This window comes from Triplophysa rosa, unplaced genomic scaffold (assembly GCF_024868665.1).
Source record: "Triplophysa rosa unplaced genomic scaffold, Trosa_1v2 scaffold175_ERROPOS51121, whole genome shotgun sequence".
Taxonomy (NCBI): Eukaryota; Metazoa; Chordata; class Actinopteri; order Cypriniformes; family Nemacheilidae; genus Triplophysa; species Triplophysa rosa.
In genome coordinates this window covers 32903-48506 of record NW_026634182.1, presented here as the reverse complement: position 1 = coordinate 48506, position 15604 = coordinate 32903, and the positions used below count along the sequence as shown (strand labels likewise).

The window sequence follows — 15604 nt, the reverse complement described above, 5'->3', positions numbered from 1 at the left end:
TTAATTGGTTTAAAGTTCTGTCTTCTTTAAAGAAAGTTCTTTCTTCTGCTGTATTCTGCGTGGTCTCTGTAATTTGATTGGCTGGAATTCTGTGAACACGGTCTTTATTTAATTTGATTGCTCAATCTTTTGACATTGATGAGCACTTGTTTACGGTGGCCCACTAGTGCAAATGACAACGAAATTTAAAAAGCAAATATAAGTTCACAACACAACGGAATCGAGCCACAACACAACGGAATCGAGTCACAACACAACGGAATCGAGCCACAACACAACGGAATCGAGTCACAACACAACGGAATCGAGTCACAACACAACGGAATAAAGCCACAACACAACGGAATCGAGTCACAACACAACGGAAATGCTCCCGACCACTAGGGGGCATCAGCGCCGGGGATTGAACATTAATCAGTGCGCATGTAGAAGAGGCTGTTAAGTCTTTTACAACGTAAGTACATTCAACAGGTGTTTTTAATGTTAGTGTTGCTATATACTCGGATACAATTACGTATTATCCATGCATATTTCCAAAATTGTTACGTACACTATTCGTCACTACCCGTTCTTGTAATTGGATTTATTGAAGTCATTGTGATTTGTGTTGTTAAGCATCCCACATGAAAAATGCTATGCAAGGTTCACTTTCCAGCAGGGTTTAGCTTCAGCTCTGATGAAACACAACTGAACAAGCTAACCACGCGCGTTCGTCTGAATGCAGCGCAGACCGGTAAGCATAATCAAATTAACGCGAGAGTAAGTAACCCTTACCCTATGCTTTAGAATCGATCTCGCAGTACTTTGATGTCATGAGCAGATAGGTTTGCGCAACACTGCATAAAGTCGAACGTGCGTATTAATAGAGCTACAGTCAGACGGGTGAGCTTGATCCGAGTTGGAGCTAAACTGGCTGAAAGTTGACAATGTCTAGTATAGTATTTACTGTAGTAAAATGTATTCAAATTCTTTGGTACTATAGTAAATACTGAATAAAACTACAGTTTACTACAGTAAACACTACAGAATGCATTTATTATTTACAGGGCTCGACATTAACGCTTGTCCGGGACAAGTGAATGTTTTGTATGGGCAAGTGAGAGAGAATTTTACTTGCCCGACCGGACAAGTAACTTGAAAAAAAAAACAACAACACTGCGACATATATGTAGAATAATAAGAATATGTGCATTAGACAGAGCTGCATATTTGTGTGAAGTGCGTTTGTCGTGGTTGTGCTTGTTTGTATGTGACAATAATCAATGGCGCACCGCGCTGAATCCATGTAACTAGATGCGGAATCCAAAAACTCAAGCGTCCCGAAGACCCGTCAAAATAAAAGTCCCATTAAATTTAACACTCAGACAAAAATACTGTACTGTACTATAGTATTTGCTATTGAAAATTGTAGTGCCCTTGTAGCAAATTGATAAACACTGTATACTAAAGTTCAAAAACACTATAGTATCTAAGAATTTTACTGCAGTTTACTATAGTAATAAATACTATAGTATACTAATTTATATGGACAAATATACCACTATTGTACAGTAAAAAAGGAAAAACACAGATTTTCACAGAAAAATTTAAGCAAATTTAGGTAGTCTAAAAATGATATGGCCATAATTTATCCATCTGTATGTAACATTAATGTCTTTTGTCAGTTACCTGCCTATTAATTTTTTTTAATGATGACAACAGACGATTTATACTTGTGCTACTACTGTTTGGCCTGTGCTACCAAACTTTAAACCTCTCTAGCACCAGTGCTATGTGCAAAAAAAGTTAACTTACAGCCTTAATACTAATAATAATTACTGCTTGCCTTTGTTTTATAGCAGTCACGGAGAACCTATAACCAAATTCAGGCGGCCAAAGCAGACACTAGTTAAAATGCTTAGAAGCAAACTTGACCAATCTAAATCCGAAACAATTACATTGATTACATTATACTATAATTCAAATGAAATATCATTTTTTTTTATCTTTGGGGAAGTAATTTTTGTACTCGGACAAGTGAATGACAAATGAACTTGTCCGAAGGACAACCACATGACAATGCTTAATGTCAAGACCTGTATTTATACTATACTATACAATAGTATATTTATATTACTAATAATATATACTACAATTTATTACAGTTTATCATAGAATACTATAGGAAACTAGTGTTTTTTCATGTGGGGTTATTTCATAAGATCATAGTCTCAGTGAACTTTAAAATGCAAAGGCTACTTATTCCCTGAAGTGTTTCTTTACAGATCACAATGTATTGTCCATTTTGTGGCGCTGCAGTGGAAAGTTGTCCTGCATTTTGCAGTGCATGTGGCCAAAGTGTAAAATTTCTGAAGGATGTTTCCAACAAAGTTCCTGATGAAAATCAGCCAAGCACCAGCGAAGGTAGAAGGGAGGTTGTTACTATCGAACCCTTTATTTAGAACAGAAGAGTTTCTAGGAGAGCTACATTAGAGCATTTCATATGATTTGATTGGGCATTGTGTTTAAAGCAGGAAATACAGGGAGAAGTACATTGGATTCCTTCATGAAGTTCAGGGTTTTGAAAGAGAAGGAGAGGAAAGCATTCTTTACTAAGAAATGCCAGGCATCTAAGAAGGATAAGAAAACTGTAAAGGTATTTTCTTAGTTTTATCAGTTTTGCTATAGCTTTTACATAAATTGATATCATTTGACATTTGCCTGAAAGTCCGACGAGAGCAGGCAGCTCCAGTGAGGTAAGAAGTCTTGCAGCAAATGGCAGAGATCACGTTCTTTGATGCATCTTGGATGCAATTGAAATACCACTGCTTTTACATTAAGATGGTCATGGGGAGAATATATTTCTCACAGGCATGTTTTACATATATCACGAAAAACTACTATAGTTAATCGACTTCTTAGGGTTAAGAAAAAAACCCTGACATTCTTAGCCAATGTGATGTGGCACTAACTAACCGGTTCTGAGCATATTTTGCTTATCTCAAATGAGTCTATTATTGATAAACTCCCAGTTAAGGTTAAATGTTATCTCTCAGATTAAAACTTTGATGGGGTTGCAATAAATGTTATAAAAGTTACATTTACTTTTCTATACAGTCACTCTTACCACATTAATTACATTTTATTGTGACAGTTTGTTTTATTTTCATATGTAGATTTATGTTGGAGTTATGTGGAGACATAATGGTATACTAAAGCCTGTGAGAGGGAAGACCCTGCCTCTTGATGTTCAACCTAATTGGTCTTCAGAGCAACTATTAACAGCTGCTGTAAAAAAAGTAAAAGATTTTAATCAAGACATGCAGGAGGGCCCCTATATGTTGCTGTACCCCGATGGAGCAGAAGTGAAACACATTCCAGGAACAAACACACCTTTCAGAATACAACTGTACAAAGAGGCACTAGGGAAGGCTTACCAAAGAATAACTTTGTTCATATGCACAGTTCAAGACTTTTCAGTCAATGGTAAGCAAATTTTACTTTTAGTAATTCCCACAAAGACAACACATTTATCACAATATATACAAGAAATTTGTTAAAATCAAAGCAAATTTTTCTAAGACCCATAACTACTGCTGCTGCTGTTGTTTTTGGAGATGATAGTGGAGATTCTTCAAGTGAAGACAGTGAAGTGATTATAAAATCTACCTCTAACAGTCCACACTATGAGAGTGACACTTAGGTGAGACACATTTAATTTTATGCATCCTAATAAGTATTTACTTCAAACTTACTCTAACATAATGTTTGTGTTATGTATCCAGGTTTGGGATGGTCCAGATGAAGCAAGCACCCCAAAAGCAGAAAGCACATCAGACAGGCATTATTATAACATATTGAAAAGTGTTTAGAGATTTTAAGACAATATGTATTCAATTCTGATGTTCGATTCAATGATTTTCCAGACCCCCTAATCTTTCTCAGCCAATTTTAGACCAAGTAAGTTCAAACTTTTCAAAGGAATGTGTTACCACAAAAGTAAAATGTACTATAGGCTATACTGTCCTAAAGTAAAAAAAAAAAAAGTTTACTAAATGCACTAACACTTGCTATGTTTAGTTGCTCAGCTAGTGGTAGTTGATAATTTTAATATCCCTTTTTTTTTTTTTTAACTAGAAAGAAGGAGAAAACAGAACAAATATGCAAAAGCACACACGGGCCCTCAAAATTGCTACACGTGAGCTGATTGTCAGTCCAAAAATATATAATAGGTCCCAATTAAAGGCAGTTGATGAACGTAAATTTCTCTAAATTATTTTTTTTACAGAAATTACACACGTTTGTATGCACCAATAGTAATTGAAAGTGATTCCGAAGAGTCAGATGGGAGCAGACCATATGTTCAAGAGGAAAGGTTGTAATTTATTCTCTACACTTAACATCATGTTTGTATGTTTTAATTGTATTATTATTGTTTTACTTAATTGAAACCTCCTTTTGTTTTACAGAACGGATGCAATAACTGCTGCAGACATTTTATCAGATCTCTCATTGAAGATCATAAAGACATCTTGCAGCAGATTCAACATAAATCGAGCTAATGTTTGGGATGGAGCAGCTCGTGGTTTCAAACGAGCCTCATATGACCCCTCACATGACATGCTTGTCAAATTCACAGATGATGAAGGGACAACTGAAGATGCAGTAGACACGGGTGGTCCAAAACGTGAGTTTCTAACCCTCTTAATGGACTGTTTAAGGACCCGAAGGATCTTTGAAGGCCCAGAAAATCAGAGATTTCTCACATTTAACAGTGCAGGTGAATTGTGGACTTTTACTTTTAATACGACTTTCTACCTGCCCTATTGATAATTATCTTGTTTTATTAATTGGAAAGACAATTCTTTTACTACAGCTGCCAGAGAAGATGAATATTTTCTTGCTGGACGGATGATCGCAGTTTCTATAGTTCATGGTGGTCCAGGTCCTCGCTTCCTCTCAGAGATGCTGTACAATCACCTTACTGGGAGGATTGACTTTGATGGAACAATTGAAGATGTAACAGATGAGATCATGAAGACAGCCTTGCTCGAGGTACATTCAATGTTCAGTTATGCTTAATGTGAATAAGTAAATTGACTTTGATTTGAATAGATTTTCTGTTTATCAGTTTTACAAGTATCTCATTTGTATTAGCTTTCTAAAAATAGATCTCTATTGAATTTCTCCTTTTGGGTGTAGTTTAATAATGAAAAAAATTTCATCACTTATTCACTCATGTCATTGCAAACCTGTATGACTTTCTTGGTGAACAAACAACATTGGCCCCTTTATCTTCCGTATGGACACAAAACCACTAAAACATTTCTCAAAATATATTTTGTGTTCCACAGAAGAAATAGTCATATACATATTTACAACCACATGAGGGTGAATAAAACTTTTTTTGGTGGAATAATCCTTAAACTCAGTTTACCCCAGATATCAGGTGCTGCATCATTAGATGAATTACACAAGCTCATTGATAAGTATTCCAGCTTGCTGCAGACTGCTGGATGTTTTGAGTATCCACAAAGTGTAGAAGGCAAACAGAACATTGTAAAGGATTTCATACAGTGGTACATAATATACAGAAATCAGTACTCAATTCAGAGGTATGATTGTGGTTAATTTGAGAGCATATTATCACTATCTATACTGTCATCTATACTGTCACTTTGAATCATTGAATGCTTGTCTTCCAGATTTAGGGATGGGCTTTCGACATTGGATGTCATGAATGCCCTGGAGCAGCATCCAATTGTATTCAAACCATATATGTGCTGTGGTGTTGAGAAACTCACACCTGAATCATTGGAGGCTATCTTAAAGGCTCAGCTCAGTGAAGTAGGTAGCACCAGGCGACAAGAAGAAACCAGAATACTTGGATATTGGAGAGACTATCTACTTGACACAGGAGGTAAAGAATTAAACATCACATTTTATTGTTGTACATGTACATAGTTCATAATGTTTAATGGCTTCTGTTTTTTTAGAACAAGAAGCAGGACTCTCCCTCCAGGACATCCTGATGTTTGCTACAGGACTGGATTCACTGCCTCCTTCGACAATTGTCCCTCAACCCAAACTATGCTTTGAGAGGACATCCAGCTATCCCATTTCCAGTACCTGTACCAACACAATCAAATTACCAATGTCCAAAAGTTACGAATCGTTCAAAAATGCAATGGACTTTGGCATACAAAACTCACCTGGTTTTGGATTGCAGTGAGTAGTAATGGTAACTGGTTTGTTTGTTTAAAGAAAGTTTGAAAACTTACCCGACTTTAAATTTCAGCCATGTTCTTCAAGGTTATGTAATTTTCCACACCAGTTTCCCAGTTCAGAGGTGTAGTCAAATTGCCTTGTGTATGTAAATCTTTAAAGTTTGCCTGAAGCTGGTCATCTCCACACATACTCCGAGTGGGTTCAGCCAGAAACTGGTCCAGGTCGTCCTGTGAGATAGGGAATCCACAATCTGTTCCATTAAACCTTTGGGGTAAATCATAATTTTTTTTAACATTATATTAATCGTTCAAGTTGACGTGCAGCACCAAAATTTGATACAAAGTGCAGCATTTTGTATGCAATAAAGGTTATCTTGAATTTAACCATGTATTTGCATTTGTTTTGTTCTATCCCTGCAGCACAGTTGAGTAGCAATCTCAGTTTTACAAATAAATAGGAACTTGTTCTGTTTCACAGTAATTTGAAGAAAAAAAGCGCAGTAAATGACTGCAACTAACATTCTGCATAAAAAGTATCATGGCTTTGAAACAATACAGTATGAGGGTGAGTATTAGTGTCTTTAACAATTCTATTACAAACACTAATATATAATACTAGTCATAATGTACACCAACCTGTGTGGAAGAATGTACATTGCATCTGGTTTCCCAGAAGGACAGCGAGATTGTTTAACTGCCCTAATGGTGTGTGTGTTCCAAATTTCTTTGGTTTCATCAAGCTCCTTCTGTAGCATGCCCAAAAAAACAAAACGCACCAAGCATATGTGCTCATGACTGCCATTAAAAAGTTGTCTCCCTCTCAGGTCATTCAAAAGATCCATCCAGAACTGAGTCCTGCATAATTAAACCAACAATAATATAAACATGCTTTAGGGAATAAAGTAAAGAACATGTTTAAGTCTTTTAAGTGGAAAGTTAAGCCAAAACTGAAAAGATACAAATATTAAATGACTGTGTGACCATACTGTACCTTTGTTTTCTGAAATATGACCACCAGCTTTCAATTCTTTGGTTGGTAGTTGATGAACCATACACGTGACTTGCAGCCCCTGCAAGATCATCTTGGTGGTTTGATCTCAGAATGCAGTGGATTGCAGCCATTACTCCATTTTCAGTGCCACAGTCTGTGCGAAGAAGATTTGGTATGACCCCAAATTCAGTGGCACACTGCAGGTAATGATTAGCTATAACTTCTGGGTTGTTATTGCTGGCTCCACAGACCAACCACATCACTTTCCGAGAGTATCCATCAATGCAGCCACTTATGGCCAAACCATAGGGTTTTAATTTGTCATAGCCATCAATGTGCCAGGTGTGATTTGGCCCCAAAGAATGGTAAACCCTTCTTACAAACATTCTTCTTGATCGTTGTACAACTCCTAAAGGATCAAGATCAGCCGTCATACGCATTACATCTTGTCTTTTAACTGTAATACTGTATTTCTGACGTAGTGTTTGGCACATTGTGCGGTACCCATAATGCTGTCCAGGACCATCCAACTCCTTAGTAATTGCTGCCTGAACAATGTCCAAAGGTGTGTAGCTTTTTCGTCTGTGCAATGATAGTCTGTTTAATTTTTTTTTCAGGGTACGAAGGCTATATTTGAGGTTGTGCTTTGATGCCAGAATATCCAAAATTACACTGTAAGTGTGTCCATCTCTAAAGTACTTGAGAAGAAGATCCTCTTCAGAAACTTCGATTGGGGACTCTGGCATCAACAAAGAGTAATGATAAAAATATACAAATGTTTACACAATGAAGGACCTAATGACATTTATTTTGAAGATAAAACCAAGCGTTCAAAACATTACTTTCAAACAGTAAACTAGTGTTACAACTGTAAATGGTAAAAACGCCTGCCTCACAAAACCACAGGTGTGTCCGAGTTAATGCAGCGGTACGTATATCCATCGTATGAATATGATATGGCGATAGGTCTGCGCAGCGCTGCACTAAGTCAAATATACCTAATGATGATGACGTAAATTACGGTTCCAAATATGAAAAAAAAAATATATATATATATAATCATACCGTGCTCTGACAAAATTTGGACATTAGAACCGCAAGAACCACAAAAGGCAATAGCATTCCCAAGTTCGTTTCCACAAAAGGGACAAAACATTGCAGCCTAGAAGACAATGATAAAAATGATAAATCCAATTACAAGAACGAAAAGTGTACATAACAATTTTGGTAATATGCATGGATAATACGTAATTGTATCCGAGTATATAGCAACACTAACATTAAAAACACCTGTTGAATGTACTTACGTTGTAAAAACTCCTCCAAACGACTTAACAGCCTCTTCTACATGCGCACTGATTAATGTTAAATCCCCGGCGCTGATGCCCCCTAGTGGTCGGGAGCATTTCCGTTGTGTTGTGACTCGATTCCGTTGTGTTGTGGCTTTATTCCGTTGTGTTGTGACTCGATTCCGTTGTGTTGTGACTCGATTCCGTTGTGTTGTGGCTCGATTCCGTTGTGTTGTGAACTTATATTTGCTTTTTAAATTTCCTTGTCATTTGCACTAGTGGGCCACCGTACTTGTTACCGCTGCTGCATTAAACCACTGGAACACAGAAATCACAACAGCCAGGGAGGGCAGTACATTCGCAAGTACAAACATGCTCTTCTGTTGGCGGCGCCCGCACGATCAACGCACTTATCCATTTGCATAGAAAAGAGATGTAATATTATGGTTTTTTATTTTTGTACTGAGTGGGCCGTCTCACATTTGCCAGTGGCCCACCGGGAAAACTCCCGGTGCTCCAGATGGCCATTGGATGCCATGCGCGCGCGAAGGTTTCAAACGAGCTCGCGGGATCCCGTTTACTCGCGTGTATATCCGTTGTCCTCTCGCGGAAGTTATTTGCTGTGCGCAGTCAGCATCAGCAGTGCGCTCGTTTCTTTTTGGCATTATAATGCCGTCATAGTTTTGGCATTAATATTTGTATTGTGTGATATTTTTATAAACGCAATAAGCTACTTGAGGCTAGAATTGTATCGTGAATTGGACACAAGCATCACTTACCCTGTAACAACCCAAAACAAGATTATTTTGCATATTAATTACAGAGAAAAGTACTCCTATATAAAAAACAACTTTTTAAGTATATATTTAACTTTCAGTATATTTGCATTTACATACATGTGTCTCATTATTAATATATTATTTACATATCCCGAGAACAGCTAAAAAGATGTGATAGTGAAGTTGGGCAAAGTGTGTGATGGGGGTTTGGTCTATGTGTAACGGCCCCTTGGATTTATTGATGAAGACGCAGAGAGTTTCAAACGGGTGTCGGTTTATTTATTCCTCTCAACGAGCACTATGCACCATAAGAACCATGAACACCGTGAAAACTACAGAATAAAAACAGAAGAAATACAAAATGCTTCTTGTAGTTTCACAAATAATTCACACATAAATCATGCTCACTTATTATTTCATGCTCACTTATTAATCATGTTTGCACCCAATATAAATCGTTTTAACCAACTAATAACAATGAAATATTAAATGCAATACAATACATTATAATTGTTCACAGAAAGAATATATATATATTGCTTTTATATTGATGACATGTTCAATTAACTCATAAACAAATGAAATAATGACATTCTCATTTTCCTTAGACAAATCTTAGCTGATAGTAGCACACTCTCCACATTTTATACCTCATTTCGCTCTCCAAGGGCGCTAATCAAAGAGCTTCCACCATCAGCTAGCATGCTCTCTAGCTCGACACACCCTCACAGTTCGGAGCTCTTAGAAATGACAGGTACGAACAATACAAAAATAATAAAGTAAATCACAATGTAAACCTTTTTGTAAATGTAAACCGTTCATTCAACTGGATGAACATGATAAATAACTAATGTGCTTACACGTTTTACCGTTCCTCCGACGATGCGTGAGCACCACATTGTGAAGAGAGAGTAACAGGAAGTTTAGCGTCACAAAAACATCAGAAGAAGTAAACGGCGCTTTTCAAAATAAAAGCAGAACAGACCACAATGTGGCATTGTAGAACTACGATGTCTTGTTAACACATAAATATAATACTGTGTAGGAGAGTATTAATGCAATTTATCGGACATTTACACTATGCAATACACTTTAATAAGGTAAGTGTTACGGGATGTGATTGGCTGTCGATTGTTTTTGTCTGCCCAGTTCCGGGCTACTGAGTTTGCAAGTCAATACAGCTGCTGAAATGCACTCGCTTGTCTGCCTTTTTATTTGAACATTAAATGTGTCAGAAGATGCCTAGCTTGTTCAACTTAAAGTTTACGCTGTAGCAGCCGATTTGGACTATTCATTCGACTATGGACGCTGATAATGCTGCGGCCGGTCTAGCACCGTGCCGGCCCACGTCACTGCTCACATACATCCGCTGTCACCCATGAACATAAACGGAGACTGGCGTGCCAACTGGGACTTATTCAGAGCAGAGTTTGAGGATTATGCGCTCGTCACAGGACTAGTTGATAAAACGACAGACGTCCAGGCTGCCACATTGAGAAGTGTAATGGGGTCTGAATGCAGACACGTTTATCGTCACAATTTGAATCTCACAGGGACGCAACAAGGAGACGTTAAAGCAATTCCAGATGCATTGGATGCATACTTCAAGCCCGCCATGAACGTCATTTACAAGAGGTATGTGTTCGGCTGCTGTAAGCAGGAAGAAGGGGAATCCATAGACAACTTTGTGACTAGATTGAGAGAAAAAACGGCAATTTGTGACTATGGGGGATTGAAGGATGAAATGATTGTGACAAAGACTGATATTGGACTTTGTCAATTGATTTGGTAGCGTAATGCTACACAGTTTTACGTGTTTAAAACAGTCATACAGTCATCGTTTAAAAAGTCAATTGAAACGAACCCACAGCATTTACAAGTAACATTATTGGCTACATATGTTTGTGCATATACTGTATTTCATAGGGTAACTGCATTCATAAGTATTCAAATAATCTGTACATGAGTATTTCGTGTACAATAAAAAATGTGCTTACCTTTCTATTAAAACACATGCGAGAGTGGAGTCTCTGTAGAGTCCAAGTTGGTCGCGAAGCTCTCTCCATTTAGAAAACGCTTTTATTAATATTAAAATGGATATTAATCCTTGTTTTCTTTCTTCGTTTGTCCATAAGCCTGCGTGCCTCATTTGGCATATGTTTACACTTTTTTGGGTTTCCTTTACTCACCAAAGAGTAATCGTGATCCATAATAACAGAACAACAGATGCTGCATCCCAGATGCTGTATAACCACTTCCGTAGTTACCATTGCCGTAGTTTCTACAACCGGAAACTGAGGGTAGTGCGGAGCACCGGATATTAAGTCACTGATATGCGACAAATACAAGGGAGACAAGGGACGGGCCATTATTTTAAATAGGAATTTCTCTGGATTTGCACATTCTTGGGAACATTTGGGATAATGTAAGTACACAACTGCATGAAATATATCACACTGTGCAAGTGATTTTTGGATATTTCATAACAAAATTCTTCCATATTGTGACTTTAAAAGAAAAAACAGAGCTACAGAGGGGAAACTGTACTGCATTGAAGATTCCAAAGAGCAGCTGCCTGGTTACAGTGATAATGGCATTTACACAGTTGAGTCTATTAGCACAGTGAACACAAAAGGAAAGAAATGGTTTGTTACTCTGCGGTTACATGGCAAGCCACTTCGTTGTCAGTTGGATTCGGGGGCAACATGCAATGTGATGAGCTACAAGGACAAAGTTAAGGTGGCACCACACACATTTCTTTGCCCCAGTAACGTAAAATTAGATCTGTATCCAGGCGAGTAGTTGGACTCTATGGGTGTTTTTGATACTGCATGTGTCATCAAAGGAGTAAAATACCAACTGTCAATTGAGACAGTAGAGACAAGTCAGAGTCCACTTCTCTCAGGGTCTACTTGTGAACATCTAGGCCTGATGCAGTTTACAATCCCAGATGATGTGCTCAAAATGGAACAAGTAAGGTCTGAGCCTCTAACTAAGGAACAGCTAATTGAGAAATACAGTGATGTGTTCAACCTGCCTGTGGAATCTCTGCCTGGCGATGTCCATTTTGAGCTAGATCCCAGCGGTGCACCGGTCAAAGCCCAACTGGATGTGTATCAGGCAGAAGGTCATATTAAAGATGTTACAGAACTAACTGTTTGGATCAGCAACATGGTAATAGTAAAAAATACGGACAAGCTGAGGATTTGTTTGGACCCAAAGTTCCTCAACAAAGCTCTGAAACACTCTCATTATATAATGCCAACTTTAGAGGATGTGTGTACAAACTGCCTAAAGCAAGAATGTTCACATTGGTTGATGCCAAACATGCATTTCTGCAGTGCAAGCTGGATGAAGAGAGCAGCTTCATGACCACATTCTGGATCCCATGGGGCAGAAAACGGTGGCTAAAGCTCCCATTTTGTGTCTCTGTGGCCCCTGAGGTGTATCAATGGAAACAGCATGAACTATTAGCAGGCCTAAACGGGATTGAGCCCATCGCAGATGACATTCTTGCCGTTGGCTGTGGTTATACAGACCAGGAAGCAGAAAATTATCATGATCACAAACTTCAGGCCTTGATGGAGCGTTGCAGAGAAGTCAAGCTGCGACTTAGCCTAAAGAAATTGCAATTTAGGGTCAGCGAAGTGAAGTTCCATGGTCATATCCTTTCATCCACTGGCTTGAAGCCCGACTCAGAGAAAGTGAGGGCTATCATGGACATGCCCAACCCTACGGATGCAAAAGGTGTACAGCGCCTCGTAAGCTTTGCTAACTATCTGGCCAAATTCATGCCCCATTTGTCAACTGTTTGTGAGCCACTGCGACGCTTGCTTGATAAAGACACTCCTTGGCACTGGCTGGCCAAACTTGATGCTGCAGTTTGTGAGCTTAAGTCCTTGGCCACATCAATGCCTGTGCTGCGCTACTATGATGTCACTAAGCCCATCGAGATAGAAAGTGAAAGTGTCAAAGGAAGCAGTCTACCGACGACATGCTACAGGTGCTGGTCATATAATAAGAATATCATCAAAAAGTTGATTTATTTCACTAATTCCATTCAAAAAGTGAAACTTGTATATCATATTCATTCATTACACACAGACTGATATATTTCAAATGTTTATTTCTTTTAATTTGATGATTATAACTGACAACTAATGAAAATCCCAAATTCAGTATCTCAGAAAATTAGAATATTACTTAAGACCAATACAAAGAAAGGATTTTTAGAAATCTTGGCCAACTGAAAAGTATGAACATGAAAAGTATGAGCATGTACAGCACTCAATACTTAGTTGGGGCTCCTTTTGCCTGAATTACTGCAGCAATGAGGCATGGCATGAAGTCGATCAGTCTGTGGCACTGCTCAGGTGTTATGAGAGCCCAGGTTACTCTGATAGTGGCCTTCAGCTCTTCTGCATTGTTGGGACTGGCATATCGCATCTTCCTCTTCACAATACCCCATAGATTTTCTATGGGGTTAAGGTCAGGCGAGTTTGCTGGCCAATTAAGAACAGGGATACCATGGTCCTTAAACCAGGTACTGGTAGCTTTGGCACTGTGTGCAGGTGCCAAGTCCTGTTGGAAAATGAAATCTGCATCTCCATAAAGTTGGTCAGCAGCAGGAAGCATGAAGTGCTCTAAAACTGTATATGTCATCTCCAGAAAGAGCTGGAAGATGTACAACTCATTAACCAAGCAGAGTATCTCAACATGACAGACTAGAGGCTAAAGAGAATCAGAGAGCACACTGAAAGGGATTATGCACTACAAGCCCTTTAAACCACTGTTCTTGCTGGCTGGCCTGAGGTGAAAGAAAAAACACCACTCATCATCTGAGAATTCTGGCCTTATCGAGATGAAATAAGTGCGCAAGATGGCATTTTATACAGCGTACAGAAAGTTATGATCCCCAAGTCATTGCGTCCAGAGATGCTTAAGTGGATTCATTCAAGCCACATACAGTAGGAGGTGATGCGTGCTATCATCAAGCCAGTGAGACATTATAATGGCCATGCATGCAAGCAGAAGCCAAGGACATTGTGAGTAACTGCTCGACTTGCAATGAATTTGCACACAACCAGCAGAAGGAAACAATGCTATCTTATGACATTCCCATCAGGCCATGGCAAAGTGTCAGCATGGACTTGTTTAGTCACCGGCAAAAAAGATTATCTTCTAATTGTGGACCACTTTTCAGATTTTTGGGAGATTTAACTGCTCCCTGATCTATCGGCAGAGACAGTCATCAAGCGTCGCAAGGCTCAGTTTGCTCAACATGGTCAGCCGGACAGAGTAATCACAGATAATGGCCTTCAGTTTGGTGCTCTGTTTAGGCGCTTTGCCTCCAGCTGGGAATATGTGTTTGTGACCGGGGTTGTAGAGCGCCTTCACCACCGAAAGCAGTTGGCAAAATCCTGTTATGACAGGTCAGCTCGTGATCTGCCGGAGCTGGACATAGGAGAGAGCATTTGTATGAAGCCCCTTCCAGGGGAAAACTCAGCTTGCTGGAGGGTCGGCACCGCCTTCAAAAAGTGGCACCACGATCTTATCTTTTAAATGTGGGTGGATCCCTATATAGACGAAACCGAGTACACCTAAGAGTGGCAGAGTCGATGTCTACACAGGCAGTGGACAGTACTGAACCCGAGTTGCCTCCTACACTAGAAGGGAGTGTTACAGAGGCCCCCTTAGTTGCTGACTTAACTCTTATTAAGCCCATGCCACAGGCTACACCTGACACTGTCAAACTCTCAGAATGCCACACATACACCAGGGTTGGCAGATTGTCCAGGCCACCTAAGAGACTTAATTTGTAGTAATGCTGTTGTGGCAGTTTTGCAAATGAAAATAACTGTTTATCTCACAAAGACTTAACACTCAGTCACAATTCCAATTTGAAGTTTATTACAGTTGCTTTTGATGTTTTGTGACCTAAAGTTTTATATATATATTGTTTGTATTCGGTTCTTTGAAAAAAGGGGATTCCTTACTTCTTGTTTGTAAAGGGGGATGTTACGGGATGTGATCGACAGTCGATTGTTTTTGTCTGCACAGTTCCGGGCTACTGAGTTTGCTATTCAATTCAGCTGCTGAAATGCACACGCTTGTCTGCCTTTTTATTTGAACATTAAACAGTAAGTACTAAAGTAGCCTACATGTGAAATTATAAATAAAATGACTTCTTTTTGCTGAACGTTCAGTTGTTCAGTAATTTCCATGATGTATTCTGTAATAACAGAATATGCTCCCCGTGGTTAAAAAAAACCTTGGCCTAGAGTAATTCATATTTATTATTACAAAAAGGTAGGCATTTTCCCCCAAAACGTAACATTG

The 15604-nt window shown here is 38.8% G+C and overlaps 2 protein-coding genes across 3 annotated transcripts; one reads left to right on the top strand and one right to left on the bottom strand.

Annotated features, from left to right (window-relative positions):
- Nucleotides 1-3914: 3914 nt before the first annotated feature.
- On the top strand, nucleotides 3915-6212 carry LOC130549791 (G2/M phase-specific E3 ubiquitin-protein ligase; the record flags this gene model as incomplete). The annotated part of the gene is made up of 8 exons (XM_057327120.1): nucleotides 3915-3939; nucleotides 4117-4177; nucleotides 4268-4354; nucleotides 4449-4759; nucleotides 4856-5034; nucleotides 5422-5594; nucleotides 5685-5899; nucleotides 5976-6212. Coding segments are annotated over 8 exons (1287 nt in total), but the record flags the coding sequence as incomplete, so codon positions are not given.
- LOC130549790 (uncharacterized) lies at nucleotides 5994-10175 on the bottom strand. 2 transcript variants are annotated; one of them, XM_057327117.1, is made up of 7 exons: nucleotides 10126-10175; nucleotides 8505-10005; nucleotides 8263-8359; nucleotides 7198-7936; nucleotides 6843-7061; nucleotides 6261-6471; nucleotides 5994-6108 (listed from the first exon to the last, which is right to left on the bottom strand). In XM_057327117.1, the coding sequence occupies exons 3-6, from the start codon at nucleotides 8351-8353 to the stop codon at nucleotides 6267-6269; spliced, it is 1254 nt and encodes a 417-aa protein (XP_057183100.1). In that variant the 5' UTR covers nucleotides 8354-8359; nucleotides 8505-10005; nucleotides 10126-10175; the 3' UTR covers nucleotides 5994-6108; nucleotides 6261-6266. The 2 variants fall into 2 exon arrangements, with proteins under 2 accessions (XP_057183100.1, XP_057183101.1); XM_057327118.1 differs by lacking the exon at nucleotides 5994-6108 and having other exon boundaries at nucleotides 6324-6434.
- Nucleotides 10176-15604: the final 5429 nt, after the last annotated feature.